Source organism: Buteo buteo, chromosome 28 (assembly GCF_964188355.1).
Source record: "Buteo buteo chromosome 28, bButBut1.hap1.1, whole genome shotgun sequence".
Taxonomy (NCBI): domain Eukaryota; kingdom Metazoa; phylum Chordata; class Aves; order Accipitriformes; family Accipitridae; genus Buteo; species Buteo buteo.
In genome coordinates, this window is record NC_134198.1 from 7,367,283 (window position 1) to 7,383,729 (window position 16,447).

The window sequence follows — 16,447 nt, forward strand, 5'->3', positions numbered from 1 at the left end:
TTCACAATCACTTTCATGTACATAATTTTCTTAGCCATCTCAGGAGATACTTTGCACACTTCCAGATACAATCCTTTCCCCGTCCCAGTCTTGCCTGCGCTCAGAGGGTCAGGATCAATGAGTGAGCAGATTGAATGCATTTAGGACAAGTGCAGAGAAGCATTCATATAGTGATTCTTGAGTTCTGTGTCAGAAAATAAGGATTTTCAGAATAATTTCCCCCAAATTACCTGAAATCACCAGAAGGCAGCAAAGCTTAAAGCACATTAACAATTATGGTGCAACCTCAACTTGTTTTGTTGTCAATAAGGAGGAAAAAAACCCTGTAACTAAGACAATATAATTTTTGTATCAAATATGTCAGCAGAAAGTGCTCATTTTTGTTGCTCAGTTTCCCAAATGCACTCTCAAAATGAAAAGGACTCGGAGCAGCAGCAATAAAAACTTATAAAGACTTGGTTAGTTTTTGTTCTACAGAAACCTTGTAAAATATAAGACTTTGTTGAAATAGTAGAGCTCTCCAGCTAAATTAGTTTCAAGATTTGGAGAGTTACTTTTGCAACTGTAGATACCAGAAGGATAATTTGTTTTAAGTTACAAAAAAAATGAATACTTAGATCCTGCAGAAATTGAACAGTCTGTCTGGAAAAGTTTCCTATGCATCATCAGTTAGTTAGAGGATTTTCTAAACTTTGGGAAGATAATGCGTGGACCGGGAAGCATGCATTTTATGACAAGTTCAGCTTTTCCATCCTATATAAATATGGCATATATAAATACTACTTTTCCTGGATCTTGTTAGAGCAAACTGCTCTTACATTGCATTAGTGTTTCGATCACAGTGAACACATCATAAAATAAAAAACACATTTGCCCATAAAAAAACCAGCTACCATAATATCCTAAAGAATACTATTATATTATTACTTTATATGAATTTTATTGTAGACATTTTTTTACAGCATGCCATGTTGTTCTAAACACTCCCTGCATTTCCCAAATCCCCTAAACCACATGCAAGTTATTAAGCCTACAGTGTTCTACTGTAACACAACTTGAGATCATCACAAAGATTAATAGTTTTCACCAAACTTCTGATCGAATCTGACTTCTAAAAAAAATACTTACATTTAATTGTTGAAAGTATTCCTACCAATATGAAGATACTGGCAAGAAAATTCACAAGTACTTGTGAGACAAGACTATATAGAAACTGTAAGGATCATCTCAGCGATCTATCTTGCTCTGTATCCTGCTTTCAATTTGTACCAAGTATTAATGAGGAATAGGAAATAAGCTCTATAATGTTATGAATCAACTCAGCTCCATGTGAAGTTTAAATTTTGTCTTCATTTAGTGGCCATCTTATGCTATGGAGTAGGAAAGTATTGCTAGTATGGATATTTTACATGTATAGACATCTATGTAATGTAAAGATGCTGGCACTTGCTGTCAGCACTTCTTCAACATTTTGATTTAGAAGAAATGTATCACTAACAAACATAAGAATGATTAATGATGTTTAGAGCAGCTCTATAGTAAGATACTATATGTACTAAGATACACTGCAAAAAATGACTGGTGGCATTTTAAAATATCTGTAAGAACTTGAACTAGCAAAAAATAGTATCTAATCAAGTTGGTAATTACAGTAAATCTGAAGATAGGTCCCTCTTATAAGGTAACTGCTAAGATGCCAGGTGGAGACTGTCAGTGCTTTACTAAGTCCAAAAGATTTGATGACTGGTCCTTAATGGAGCAGATGGCCATGGATGCACAGGCAGAGCCAGAAAGGGATTTTGTTCTTTCACCTGTTCAACTCATTTTCATTCTGTTTTTGACTGCACTGACAATCTCAGCCTGCAGTACATCCCTGTAGTCGAAGTGCCCATTGATTTCAGACAGACTGCGCAAAAAGCAAACAGAAGACAGGGACCGTCTCGGCAATCCCACTGAACACATGAGAAGCCATCTTATCTCTTCATCTTGGGGCATTTTTGATTTGTCTTTCTTCTTCTAAACGAATATTTAGGAAATACATAGTGTGTTCTCATTTCAAATAATGTATAAAAGGTAAAAATATGTAATTCTTGCCTCTGATGACTGAAATGACAAACAATAAAAGATGGGTGAAATTCACTAGTAATATTATCTTTCCACTTTCTTTAGCTTTCCAAGTAATGCTTATTGTTAAGTGCAACTGTTAAAACACCAGAAGAATTTAGAGGTATTTTACAGCCAAGATATATAATTTTGTGTTGATGGATAGAACAACTCCAGTCCCAAGGAGTAAACCACTGTTGGAAGTGGAACAATTCTAGAACTGTATTTAACAATGGAGCATTACTGACATGTGACTGACAAAAATAATGAGGAGGAAGAAAAAAAAAAAAAAGAAATGTTAGTTTAAATTTGAAGCCAGTTACAAAGACATACAGAAAAGCCCTTCTGATTAAAATAGAAATAAATTCCTAAACAGATGTCAGCTGAGATGATCACAGAATCACCGAATGGTTGAGGCTGGAAGGGGCCTCTGGAAACCATCTGGTCCAGCCCCACGCTCAACCAGGGCAACCTACAGCAGGCTGCCCAGGATCGTATGTAACAGACCAACAACTAAGGAGGTTTACAAAGATGTCTTTGTGTATTTATAAGCAAAAATTCTGCCCTGCTTTCTGTTATACAAGCTGAATAATATTTACCTATTTTTATATATCCATATACACACACACAAATGTAAGTAAATATAAAATAAAAAGTTCTGCTTAGCTACTCTGCAGTGATTCTGCAAAAGCAAAGTAGTATACACTTCATGACGAAGAAGGCTCAGGAGAAAAAGGATAATGTGATAACTAATCTACAAATATTTGACGGATAGCTTATTCCAAATGAAAACAAGATATGTATATTACAGGTAAAAAGAAGCTTAAAGACAAAATTTGTAAAGTTACAGTGTTGATCAACTACCAGAGGAAACCGCCTTATAACAAATTATTGAATGAAATAATAGTCTCTAGAGAACAATAAATAATCCATTACTTCTGACTATTAAAAGAGCCCTGGGAAAATCTAAAAAACAGTTTGCAGAAAATACTTGTCACGTTCACTGGCAGACGTATTTAATGTGTTACGTTTCCCATCCCTGACTTCTGTTCTAACCACGGGAAAGCCTGTTCTTTAATAAATGTGTATTTGTTCCAGCAAAACCAGAAGTGGTTGTCAATTTAAAAGCGTACTAAATGGATTTCTGATTTTTTTTTTTTTTTTAATATAAAAATTTGAATTCTGAAATCAAGGAGATTTTGACAGCAAGACATAAATCAGATTCTTTGGACTAACAATGAACACTTTCTTCCTCTGGTCACCAGAGATCCCCTTCATGACCTAGGGCCTCTGGAAGTGGTGGTGACAGCAGCAAGGTCTGCTGCCACCGTGGATGGGAGCAGGCAACCTGTTGTAGCCCTCGGGACAGGACTGGAGAGGTTGAGAGCCAAGGAGGGCTGAGCACCTACCGCAGACAGGAAGACGGGCAGCAAAAATAAACAGGATAGCAGGTGAGTTTGAGAAGAAATGACGAGCAGTGAGCAAGGGGGGTTTAGCATCCAGCTTAAGAGATGACAAAACCGTATGGAAAGAGGGAATAAAGGTATTACAAAAGAAACTGAACAGACGAGTCTACGAAGAAATAGCGAGCACAGATATGCAAGTCAAATTGGCAAGGAGGGGAAAAAACTGTCAGTGAGGAAAAGGGGGGAACTAAAGATGACCAGACAGACAGAGAGGAAAAAAAAAGCAGGAGTGGCATGCCTATTTGAGAAACCATGGAGAGAGGCCAGAGGATGCAGCAGGGCCTCTGGGGGAAAAAAAGAAAAAAAATTAAACTGGACAAGCAAAGCCTGAGGAGGACTGGATTAAAAATACAAGTCAGGAAGAAAAGCAGGGGAAAATGAAGGAGAAAGACTGGATATGATTTACATTCAAAAAAGTTACTTAATCTGTGATGTTAACAAAAGTATGTGCAAGTAAATATAATGTTACTTAGAAAACTTCTTACTATTCAGGAAATAATCTTGGTTTTAGAAAAGTTAAAAAAAAAGTCACCATCTTCAATTTTATTATGGCATTGTAGATTGAGCTGTCAAGAAACACCAGGCAATCACATCACAATAAAGAGTACAAAATCACTAACTCTCCTCAAACCAAGAAAATACTCATACATACACTCAACTAACTTTTCTTCCATGAATAATTCAATAGTACTGTCCATTTAAGTTCACGTGCTCAAGCATATCATGAATACCATTATTTTACTAACCCATAAAATTCACTAAAACCAAGAATAATGTACTGAAAGTACTTCATTCCATTACTTTACCTGTCTCTGACACAGTTCATTTATCTCTTGGTAATATTAAATACAGGTCTTCCAGGGATAATAATTCTGTTTGGCCAGTAATTCAGAAAACCTGTAGTTTCCTTGGCATAGAGCACTTCACAAATCTGATTTTAAGTTTCTGAGAAAGAGAGTACCCTAAACCTTTCCAAGATCATTGCTTGTGAATTCCAAGACCCTCATCTGCAAATTTTTCATCATTTCATCATTTTATTGGCTTCTGAAAGAAGTAATGCCTGAGTCACTTGCATGACTTCTGCTGGATCTTGTCCCATCCAAGGGCCTAATTATGGACAGACATGTGAGTAATTGCTGAAATGAGAAAGCTGGAGTTAAGGAGTCTATTGATCTGACTGAAATTACTCACACAAATATAAAGGCAGGTGCAGACCACTTCCTGCAGATTTTGCAAGGAAAGCGCCCATGTATTTCTACTGACAAGGCAAGGTGTCTTTCCTCTCCAGCTAAAGCGGGGATTATTCTCAGAAGCAGACCATGTCCCAGCTGAAACATGTCCCACTGAAAAGCTGCTACTCCATTTTTGAATGCAACCAGCTTTAACAAATGACTTTTCTACTTCTCGTGCTTCCTGAGCTTATCCTCCAGCTTCAGACAGACCCGACAATTCTGCTCTTTACATTTAAAGCTTGATTTGTTGGAGCGGGTTTCTGCTTTCAGCAGCCACAGTTCTTCCCAAGCACACTTCTTCCCTGGTGCACATACCGAAGAACCAGGAACAGAGACTTTCAACCCTTGGCTTATTACAAGGGCTAAGCTCCCCTTAAAGAAAGGTCCTTGGCTAACAGGACTTCCAGCCTCAACAGTTCTGCATGAGTCAGAAAACCGCTGTGTGTGCAACAGCGAGTTAACTGACCTCACTTTAAAAGCCTTTCCACAAAAGGAGATTTGATATTTTTCTGGCAATTTTAATCAAATAGGATACTTCGAGCCACCAATTAGCAGACAACTGTCTCTTTAGGTCTTGACCTTTCATACACTTGAGGTTTATATGATGCACAGATACTACAGTTATTAAAAACATTAAAAGGGCATATATACTGTGCCTGTAACAAAGTTTTCCATGAAACAGAACCCCTCCCCTCCACCACCCCGTTTCTGGCTGTAGCCTAACACACACAGCTGAGCTAGATTTTTTTTTATATGCTATGGCTAATTATTTATAGCTGACTGTTAGGAAGTACCTTTCCAAGGCTCAGATTTTTAGCCAATTCTATTCATTATACAGGAGGTCAGATGGCAGACCATGAAGTGATTTCAAGCCACCTCTCTTAACAAATGCAGTATCATTAAACAAGCTTTCAGTACATCTTCAGAGTGAGGAAAGGTATAAATCAAAAATGCTTCAGCTTCCAGGTGACACTTAACAGATTTCAAATATAATTAGCACTTACTAAAACGACTACATAAATCCCAAACCGAAGTCGCAAAGACTGAAAACTGTTAATCTTACACATCTAAAAAATATTTTAAACAATTTTAAAAAGAGCAAACACATTTTCAGGAACTGGCTACTGAGGAATACTTGGCTTTCCTAAATAAAATATGTTGAAAAATTAAGTAAAAAAATTTCCATAGTATAAGAATGTAAGAGCAGCTGTATTAGGCTGCACCAAAGGTCCATCTAGAAGAATCTCTGGTCTCCAAAGAAGTCAAATAGATGCCTAGGAAAGACTGTAAGGACAGACCAAGCCCATAAGTTTCCAGAGTACTCCAACCACTGGTGGCTCAAGGACTTCCTGAGCCAGATGTGGTTTCCATATACTACGTGAACCTCAGGGAATTTGTTCCCATGAACTTGTCCAGCTTCCTCCTGAGCCTGTGTAACCGCTTGGCACACACTGCATGCCACGATACGCAGCCCTGGAGCTAACTCAGTGCTGTATGAGGAACTATTCCCACCTGTCTGGCTCCAGCCTGCTTCTTTCTAACTTGATTCCCCTCAACTTTTGCACTGAAACCGATCATTTATTGTCTCTGTTTACCTTCTCCCACATCACACATATTTTACATGTTCATCATATTCTCACTTAGTTTTCTCTTGTCCTGACTGAAACATCCTTGTTTATTCATTCCCTCCCTGTAAACTGTTTTATGTCTATAATGAATTTTGTCACCCTTCTCTGAACGCTCCCTCATTTTCTCATCTATAGGATGGCAAGTAAGCATTGCAGTGTTATTCAAAATATGGAAGCTATGGATTCATACAGTACCATAATGATACCTCCAGTCCTTTCCTAGTAATTCCCAATATTTAATTTGGGTTTTTGACCCTTAATAAACTTTAAGCTGATGTTTTCATGGAAAGGCATCTAACACAGCCCTAAGAATTCTTTCTATCACATACTGATGTCACTAGGTTTTTTCTGCAGCAGTTTTCCTAAAACCAAACCAAAACCAAACAAAACCCCGAAAACCCAACCCACTAGGTATTTAGCAAGAGCTATTACTTTTTAAAAGGGGAAAGGCAGAGAGTGATCTCTAACAGTCTGATTTGTCTATTTAACTGTTACAATACATATAAATCACCATGAGGAAAGTATATATTCACTGGAGAAGCTTGTTTGCTGCATTACTGTTGAGCTTGTTAGACCTCCTGAATCAGGAGACTCAAAAATCCAGCAAAGGATTCTAAAGGAGAGTCTTAAGGCCTTGAATTCCCCCTACAAAGAAGAAAAAACACTAGTTTCCTTAAACCTCTAGAAAAAAACAAATGCCCTGCAAGAGGGCATAAACATCACTGCTTGCTTTCTTCTAATTATTTTGAAACCTGACACTATCCAGAAAAATACAGAAAAGGCTGCAGCTTCCTGCAACCACTGTAATAAATGATGCAACCATTTATTAAATTATGTTCTGGCCAGGTCTGAAGTATTTCATTTTCTGACAACAGACGAAATAGACACAGTGATCCACAAGGCAAACATCACAACATCTTCTGAAGTAGAAATGCTTTTAGTTGGAGACAACTGCGTTCATAATCTTAAGCTAATTCGTTACTATAAATACATGAGGAAAGAAATATAAATATAGTAAAAGAAATGTAAATATAATACTAAAAATAAATTATTATAATAAAAAACTGGATCTCCTGACAAGTGAAAGTATTTGGTTTGATGCCTTTCATTTTTGCCACTACAATTACTCCTCTTCCCACTGAATAGGCAAATATACAACCTATCAGACAGAGGTGATTGATAAGCAACAGCTTATCTTATTAACACACAGGATGCTAGAAACTGAAATTAGCCAATAACAAATACTAAGATTTTAGCTGCATTGCCGGTTTGCTTCTTGTGAATGGTCCCATACAAGTCATTCCACAGCACAACCGCACTTCTTCAGAATTAGAGAGGACTGAAAATGACCAGTAACACTTGCAGTTATTTTGGGGCAGAGGACAGAGACAGAAAAAAATTACTACGAATCATCAATCAACGTGAAGAGAAAAAAGTAACAAGATGGCTATGAATCCAATCCTCCTCGCTTAGGCACACAGCCTGCAGTAACGAAGCAGTTCTGAAGGAAGCGCCCTGAAGGGTACAGCAGCAGATCCTGTCCAAGTCTGGTGGTTACCTCCCTGCAACAGGCTCTGGGCACCACCAAAAGCAACTGCCTCTCTCCAGTGACTTATCTGGACAACTTAAACGCACTTGATTTGGTCTGACTGCTTTGTTTAGTATAACTTGGTGGAATGACTTCATCCAAGCAATTTTAAAACTATGTAATTATTAACTACTGTGTCTCAGGATGTTAAAGGAGGAGGGCAAGGACAGAGAAATTAATAAGACTATCTGATAGAGATGGTAAAAAATTGCTTTTACTGAAGAACAGTCATCTAGCATATAAAAATCAAAGACTAGCATTTTGATAAAATCACACAACTCTCAGAAGAAAAAGTATGGGAGTTAGCAATATTAACATGCTGATATTCCACCTTTATTGCTTCTGTCTCCCAGATAATTTTCCCATTTCTTTTGGTGCATTAGCACCTTCACTTTCTGTAAATACATTTTGGGGATTTTTCTTCTCTACTTCTTTTTGGTTCTATTTCTTCCTTTTATCCTTTCTGCAAGCCCCCACACTACTGCTATGCACGCTGATACTTTTCCAAAGAAAGAGCATAACCACCCAGCCTTCCTCTCAGGCTTGTCTGTTAACCTCTAATGCTCTTCATGCAAAAAAAAAAAAAGCAAAACCAAAAAAACCCCACCAAAACCCCCCTGAATCCAAAAAACACCACAAACCCAAAACCAAACCAACCAAAAAAAAAAAAACAATGCACAAAAACTTACAATATAACTGTCAATTTCCTTTTCCACCAAGTTCTTTTAACAACTTTCACGCACAAAGTTATTTAATCTAAGAAAATCTGCAGGAATGGGCAGCAAACTGTTTTGGAAACACTATAGAGACATTTCTCTATACTGGATCTGCCATAAATAATATGTAATTTTTATATATTGTTATCATATATATGTAATTCATTTAAGAGATGCATGGGTACAAAAATGATTGTTGTCTTGTTTTAGATCAACTTTAAAAAGAAAGTAGACACCAAACAACCTGCTGCAACTGTGACAACACACAACATACTTTAACTTGGGCACTGAACAAACATTTTGAGAGAAACGTATGTTTTCTGCTACAGAAAAGATAATATCCTTAATTCAGAAATGGAAAGAGAAGTCAAAGATGCTGTGTGATTTTAAGAACTAGTCTTTCAGAGGACATATCCTGTGGTGCATAACCAGATTTGAAAATAAGACACAGAGCACATGCTACACCAATAATTTACCAGTTTATCAGCTGATCTCTAACTCCACATTAATGGTTAAACACAAAGCAAAATTATTGAAAAATACATTCTTAAAACATGAATTTGACTTGATTCAATTAAAATAGTCCATTAGAAAAGCCCTCAATATAGTGAGCATTACTAGGGTTCAACACCATAATTTACTTTGAAAACAAATTTTATGGCACAATGAATTCAAAAGCAAAACAATTTTGTAAGTAGGTAAACATAAAATATTTTGCACACTTCTTTTGCCCTAGAAGCATTAACTCTTCCCATTCTGCCAACATAAGGAAGCTGGTAAGTTCCAGTTGCCTTAACAGGTCATAGTCAAGGCAGCACAAAGTATTAAATTCAAAGTGCATGCTGGTGAAACCAAGGGTTCCAACTTTGAATTGCTGTGCCACAGCACACCATCAAATGTCACAGGAATTTTAAGGAGCCAACAATTCTCAGAAGCATTCTCAACAGGGAGATCAAGATAAAGAGATTATTATTTACCTGCCAAGAAACGGCCCCCAAAACAGCAGTCGCGACAAGGCTGAAAAATACTAGCTGTTCTGAAATTAAACAGAAGTGACGCATTCCTTTAGATGCCATAACTCTGTCAAGGCTGTTGTTTTCTGCACGGTGGGTATAGTATACCTTGTGACAGTCATTTAGTTTTGTGTGAAATCCCCAAAGAGTTATAAAAAAAATCACGTGACAGATCATCCAGAAAATTCCAAAAATAGAAAAACCAGGTATCACAAAATACCAGAGATCCAAATCACGTAGTTTAAAGGCTGCAAGAATGAAAAAGATTAGTTCAATGACTCCAACTGAGATGACGGAAAGCCTTCTGCAAATTTTACCACGGTACAAGTAGGGCTTCCATCGTTCAGTAACTGAAAGTCCACTGAAGTAAACGTCGAGAAGGGGATCTGAAATCAGGCAGCTGAAGAAACATGCCAAGGCAAAAGGGTTTGTGGGGATTTGCAGTGATGGAAAAAAGAGTAAGGATGCAATGGCTCCAAAAATTGCCAAATTTGGAATCGCCAAAAAAGACTTCATACGTAAGTCAATAATCAACATGGCCAAAGCCATGACCAACAGAATAATACTCACAGATTTTTCTACCAGCATAGTTGTGCTGGCAATTGCAAATCCAACTAGCTCCAAAAATTCAACTGTTGTCAGCAGAGTTGGTCGATGATGGATACAACCGCAAATCCTCTCAACCAAAGCACATAATATCCTTAAAACAATGGCGGAGAGGAGCAAATATTTAGTAGCTTCTTCTTTGACATCCGTTTTGAAGGCAGAATTATTAAGAAAACAGAGAAGTCCAAGCAAAAAACCAAACCAAAGATTGGAGAGACTCAAACTTGCTGTTTCCATTGAAAAATAGTAGTACAATATGCTGGCAATTCCAAGAACAAAGAGCCCAAGAATAAATATTACCAAAATCAGTGCATCTGCAGTTTTTTCCCATCTGACATAAAGGCCCATGCAAATGGCAACCAGTAGGTTGATTCTGGCAAGATAGCCAAGGTATCTGACTGATGAGTGCATGTTCACTTCTCTGTTTGCTTCTTCTAGCCTTGTCATTGCTGCATACAGACAATGACTAACACAGTAACGCAGTGACCTACACATGTAAACTGCAGTTAGGGGGTTTCGCCCACTTGACTGAAAGTAAATATTTGGGTTTCATCCAACAAAGACAATGCAATTGCTGCCTTCTGTAATATCATTTCAGTAACAGTGGTCCAGAATCACTGAAGTCCTGGAAGAAGAATTAAAAAAGTTTTACTGGCAAATAATTCCTTGTAATCATATACAGCATAAACATGACACATCCTTTCTCACCAGGGAGTTTAACATCTAAATTAAAAAGCACATAATAAAGATGAAGTAAGTGTGTTGTTAAAGGTCATTCAAATTGGGGTCATTATTAAAACCAATATAAAATGGGTTCTGCATAAACCTTACTTCATAATTTGTACGAGTGGAGAAGGTAAACCAAACCTGGCCTGTGCAGTTTTTCCACAAAATCCATCCATTAGGTATCTATATTAGGTATCTGTGGGTATCCAAAATATTGCTATGATATCCATTACCTTCTAAAATAGTTTAATATTCTTTTAAAACATTGTTTTACTTCACCATTACATTTGGTAAGTTCTCACTTTATACTAAACCTTTTCAGTATGCTTTGCAAGACTTCCTTTTAGCAATCAAATAGCTACAGGGTTTACAAAAAGAACTTCATAATCCGTTAACGAGCTTAACCCACAGTAGATAATGAAAAAGGATATTATCATTATCTCCGTTTCACAGAAGGGGAGTGGACCCACAAATGTATCAACTGATCTGGCAATATTTTCTGAGACTTTTCCTAATGCAAAATCAAAGCCCTCACTTTCACCCCTCCAAGCCACTTTTCTCCCCCACAAAAAAAAACAAATAAAATGATCGGGATAAATATTATATTTGGAACATAAGTGCCTCCTACTCAGATCCATTTAACTGACATGCTTTTCTTTTAAATATAGTACAGGAACAGACAGTAGTATTTTTAGGGGAATTTTGTAAGAAAACGTGGCTAGGCAGATTTCATCGGAGATCATTACTCTTTTATGGGATAAGCTTCTTCCTGGTCTGAACTCAGCCTTGAAACATGAGGACCACTGTAACCCTATTGGTGTTTAATCTTAGGGAGTTTACACATAAACAATGCTACTAATTGTTATAATTAGGGAAAAAAAGTTATTCAGGAAATTCTGTTTCCATGAAAATATCCATTTCACTGTATTTATATACTTTTCTACTTAACACAAAGTTGTCAGAGGCACAGTTCAGAGCTCTTTAGTTAAAGGCAAAAAATGTACTTTGTACTTTGAAATCACAACCATACTCTGTACACAAAATGTGTTATAATGACAAATTGATAAGAATTACTCAGAGAAAAATCTTTCTGTGAAACTACATGTAAAGAGAACCACATATACTTCCAATTTTGATCCTTTTGTGCCTAGAAACTCTAAACCAGGAGTCACTGAATGAATAAAACAGAGCCTATACCTCCAGATAAAGTAAAGCAGAAAACAACAGGTGGATCACAAGAAAATCAGCATCAGTATTTTTTCATCTCTGATTTTCTTGAGAAGTGTCACAAATTACAAAGAGCCCCAGAACAACCAGTCATCCAAATTCCCTTAGTTAAAACTTACTGAAATCCTGTGTAGTTTATGTAAGCCTTTTGCTTTTGAAGTTATTAACAAAAAGTTTATCTAAGAGTATGATTATACAGGTTATGGGCAGAGTCCCCAACACATAAGAAGACTCATAAAGAGCCTCTATAATTTTTTAAGTAATTATGTAATTGCCCATCTTACAGAGACTTCAGAGCAACCAGTATATCAAGAACACTCAGAGCTAGGTTATAGCTTACTGCTTGTATTTATAACGCTGGGGGAAGTATGACAGGACACCCTGACTGAAACTCAAAACTTAGACTTTATCCTCTCTTTGATTTTTAAATTCTTGTTCTTTAAACCAGTGAACAACAAAAGAAAAAGAGAATTGACTGATTTGTCCACAAGCTTTGGCTGATTTGAAGACTGACACCCAGTGTAAAACCAGCTTGAGTAATTAGTGTAGAGACAAACTAGGCCTAAGAAATCCTATTGTTTAAATTAATTAAGTTTGGTAACATATATTTGCAAATTACGTTAAACACCTAACAATACTGCAGATCTTACTCGGAAGAACTCCGCATTAAAAATCTGTTTTAACTGAAATAGAATTCATACCATATACTTAAAGCAAATGGTTATTACATGATGCCGTTGGAAGTTAAAGTTCTTTGGATTTCAATGGTGCATTTTCATAGTACTCGTTATTATTAATGTTTCACACATATAAACTTAATTCTGAGTTGCCTGATGCTTAAGATCTCGTAATATTTCTCCCCTTATTTGGCAATATGCTTACTGTTCGTCTCCACCTTTCATTTGTTTCTACTTTTATGTAGATAACACAGCTCAAAGTTAGCGATCATATTCCAGGTCACAATACATCAGGTATCACAGCACTGTCTGCAGTCTCATTGTTTCTTGTACTACAATCAACATTTGCTTTATGGACACCTGGAGCCATTTATTTCAACTCCTACACATGCCCTTCTGCTGCCCCCAGTTACGTCTTGTTCAAACCACAAATACAGAGGAACAATCTCCCATCTCCTTCCAACCCACAGCACTGACGCGTGATTACTGCTACGCTGAAGCACATCTGCCATGCCATCCTGTCATCTTGATTCCTGAGCCTTTCTGGAACCCCTCCAAGTCAAGGGGCTAACACTATAAACATTAATTTGGACAACAGCCTCACGGAAGCCAGCAGGCTGGCTCATACGCAAAGGGCGGAAGCTCCCACTTACCGCCTGGCTTAAAATTTTGCTACGGTCGCTAAATTATTTTCTGGTGGGATTGTTACCCTGGCAAACTCCCTTGCAGGCAAGCAGCCACTCTGACAGAAAACTACTCTGACTGGTTCAGCTCGTGCCAAGTGGAGTTCTGCTGCTATCACATCATGAGAAACAGAAAAGAGAAGCTCCTCTGCTGCTGCCCCACGTGCTGTGCCAAGTGCCAGGGCAGGGGAATATGTCTGTTCCTAGTGGAAAAACAGAAAGTCTGCTCGAGCACTAAGTATTTGCAAAACGATAGCTCGGACTGAGAATGCAACCTCCTTTTCCTGATCTTCCAGCCAATTAGCAAACAGGTGTGCTACTAAACCACGCTATTAGTCATTAGTCTTTTTCTAATGAAAACACGTGGTCAACTTTTTGGTGAAAAGAGGAGAAGGCAGCATTTTCACGATTAATGCATCCCATCATGCAGAAATTGCCAAATAAACGTAAAAGAGTAATTCAGACAATTTCAATGAACAATTTCAATGGCTGACTTATTCTTTAAAACATAGCTATTTGTTACTCATTTCTGCTAAGACTTTGACCGTTTACACAAAGACTATTTAAAATCAGGGCGGTGGTGTGTTTGTTTTTTTAACTAATGGCCTTAAAGTTTCAGGTTGTACATCTGAGCAAATCACACCGAGATCCAAAACAGAATGTGTACACCCACTTTTAAATATTTGTCAACTTTTGCAAGCGCAATTTTAAGCAAAACCTGGCGTCTACGTAGAGATTTAGAGACTAAACTATCCAAGAGCCTTCCTATATGTAAAGGAACTCCATTCCCAAAGTAGTTTCTACCCTAATATGTCTAAGAAAGTAGAAAAAAAAAGCTAAACCCAGCGATGTGTCAGTAGTTTAACCGCAGTTGATTTAAAGTCCAGGTGAGGCCTATCTAAAATACTGGACCCACCTTCCTTCAGCTTTATTCTTCTTTTTTTTTTTTGGGGGGGGGGGGGGGTCCCCCTAAAGCCACTCTGTGAGACTTCCTTTAAACAGAAAGTCGTTCTTAATACAGTCGGCTTAAACCTCAGCAGGACGGCTCCGGCAGTGTCCCGGTGTTAGCACCCAGCCCCTGTTAGGGATCACCGCCGCCGGACACAGGGAGAGCGCCCGCCCGAACCACCACCTCCTGCCCCGGCCCGGCCCGGCCCGTTCCCCCGCGGCTGCCGCCCGCCAGGCCGCCCGGCTCCCCTCGCCCCCCGCGGTGAGGGGGGGCCCTGCTGCACGCCACACAGCGCCGGGGCAAGGCCGGCCGGAGCCCCCCACCACCCCCCGCAGGAGGCGGCCCCGGCCCCGGCCCTCACTCACCTCAACAGGCGTCCCGGAAACTTCCCGCCCCCCGCGCAGCGCCGCCGCCATGTTGAGGCCGAGCGAGGCGTCCCGCCTACGGGCCGCGCCGAGGCTCAAACGCCGCCGCCGCAGCCCCGCTGGCCCAGGCCGGGCCCGGGCGAGGAGGCGGTGGGTGGAAGGGGGGGGCTGCGCTCGACGGGGCAGAGCGGGGTCCTCACCGCCTTCCCGGCGGCAGCCTCCGGCCCCGCGGCTGCCTCCCTCTCAGGGGATGCGGTAGCATCCAGGGGATAGCCAAGAGCGAAAGCGCGTTCTCCACAAAAACCGCAAGGTTAAGAGGCTGGAAGAACCGGGGGGAAAACCACCCAAACCTGTAAACACGGCGAGCTGGTGCCTAGGACGCAGAAGAGGGAAAGCCGCCTTCGGGTCGGGGCTGCGAGACAGGCCGAACCCTGTCCACCCCCTCCCAGGCCTGGGTAGCAGGAGCCCTGTCCCGGACGGACCCCGGCTTCCCAAACAAAATCTTCCGCCACCCTCCCGTTGTACAGAGGACACGCTTCCTCCACCATCGGCGTTCGACGACGCTTCGCGTTGGAAACGCAGGTTTTGAATCCGCCCTTGCAGGCGGGTGGGCGAGAGCGGGAAGGTTCTGGATCGTAAGAGCCGCATCGCTTAGGCAAAAGGAGGGTAGGTCCAGTTTGAGTGAATTTCGGACAGCCGCTGCACAGGCGCTCCTCGGACTGCAAGAGGGCTGGCCTGCTGCGGAGTTACGTCCCTTGTCGCCACAACCAGCCCCTTCCTCGCCCCAGTCAAGAAGCACTAGTGCTGACTGATGGCAGCTGGGTACGCAAACGCCTAAACGTTGGCAGTCTGTCTTTCCTGCCTCAGTTATTCAGACAACTGATTCACAAGAACCTCGGTCATCCCCACAATCCTTACCCCCTCTTCAAATTTTAAATAAAACCAGCCAACAGGCCTAAAAGTTACATGGGTTAAACAAAAACAAAACCAAACCCCAAAGAGGTTTTCCTTTAACAAGCAGAACAGCAGAAAGCTCAGTTGCTTAGTAAATCTCACCTGCTTCAGATGCTTTACCAGCATCATGGACATTTAGTTGGTACTGTATCTGTCCAACTGTGATATAGGAATACTCTTTATACAACTATTCGTTGAACTTCTTGGAGAACATTTTACTTAAAAAGGTAAAAAACAACTAAGCTTCTATGCAATTTTGTGAAATGCAAGCCTTCTAAAAAAATCTTCCTGCTATTCTACAGGTACAAAACAATGAATTGAGGAAAACTGAGGAAACAAGGAAAAAGGAGCAGAAAACCTGAATATATCCGAACTGCAAGGAATCAAAGATATGCTGCTGACTGATGGAGATACAATTAAAAAAAGACTTAGAATGATCACACTTTTAAAGCAAGTCAGCAAGTCTCCCTGAAGCAGAAAAGGACAGAGGGGTTCTGCAGAAAGCAATACTGAG

At 39.6% G+C, this 16,447-nt stretch overlaps 1 protein-coding gene across 1 annotated transcript in view; it reads right to left on the reverse strand.

Moving 5' to 3' along the window:
• The window catches only part of TMEM168 (transmembrane protein 168), a 29,024-nt gene extending 13,962 nt beyond the window's left edge, over window positions 1–15,062 (reverse strand). Inside the window, exons 1-2 of the mRNA XM_075059182.1 lie at window positions 14,980–15,062; window positions 9,711–10,977 (exon numbers count right to left, since the gene is read on the reverse strand). Of these exons, the coding sequence (XP_074915283.1) occupies window positions 9,711–10,847 (1,137 nt within the window). The 5' untranslated portion in view covers window positions 10,848–10,977; window positions 14,980–15,062. The remainder of the gene's footprint in view (window positions 1–9,710; window positions 10,978–14,979) is intronic.
• Window positions 15,063–16,447: the final 1,385 nt, after the last annotated feature.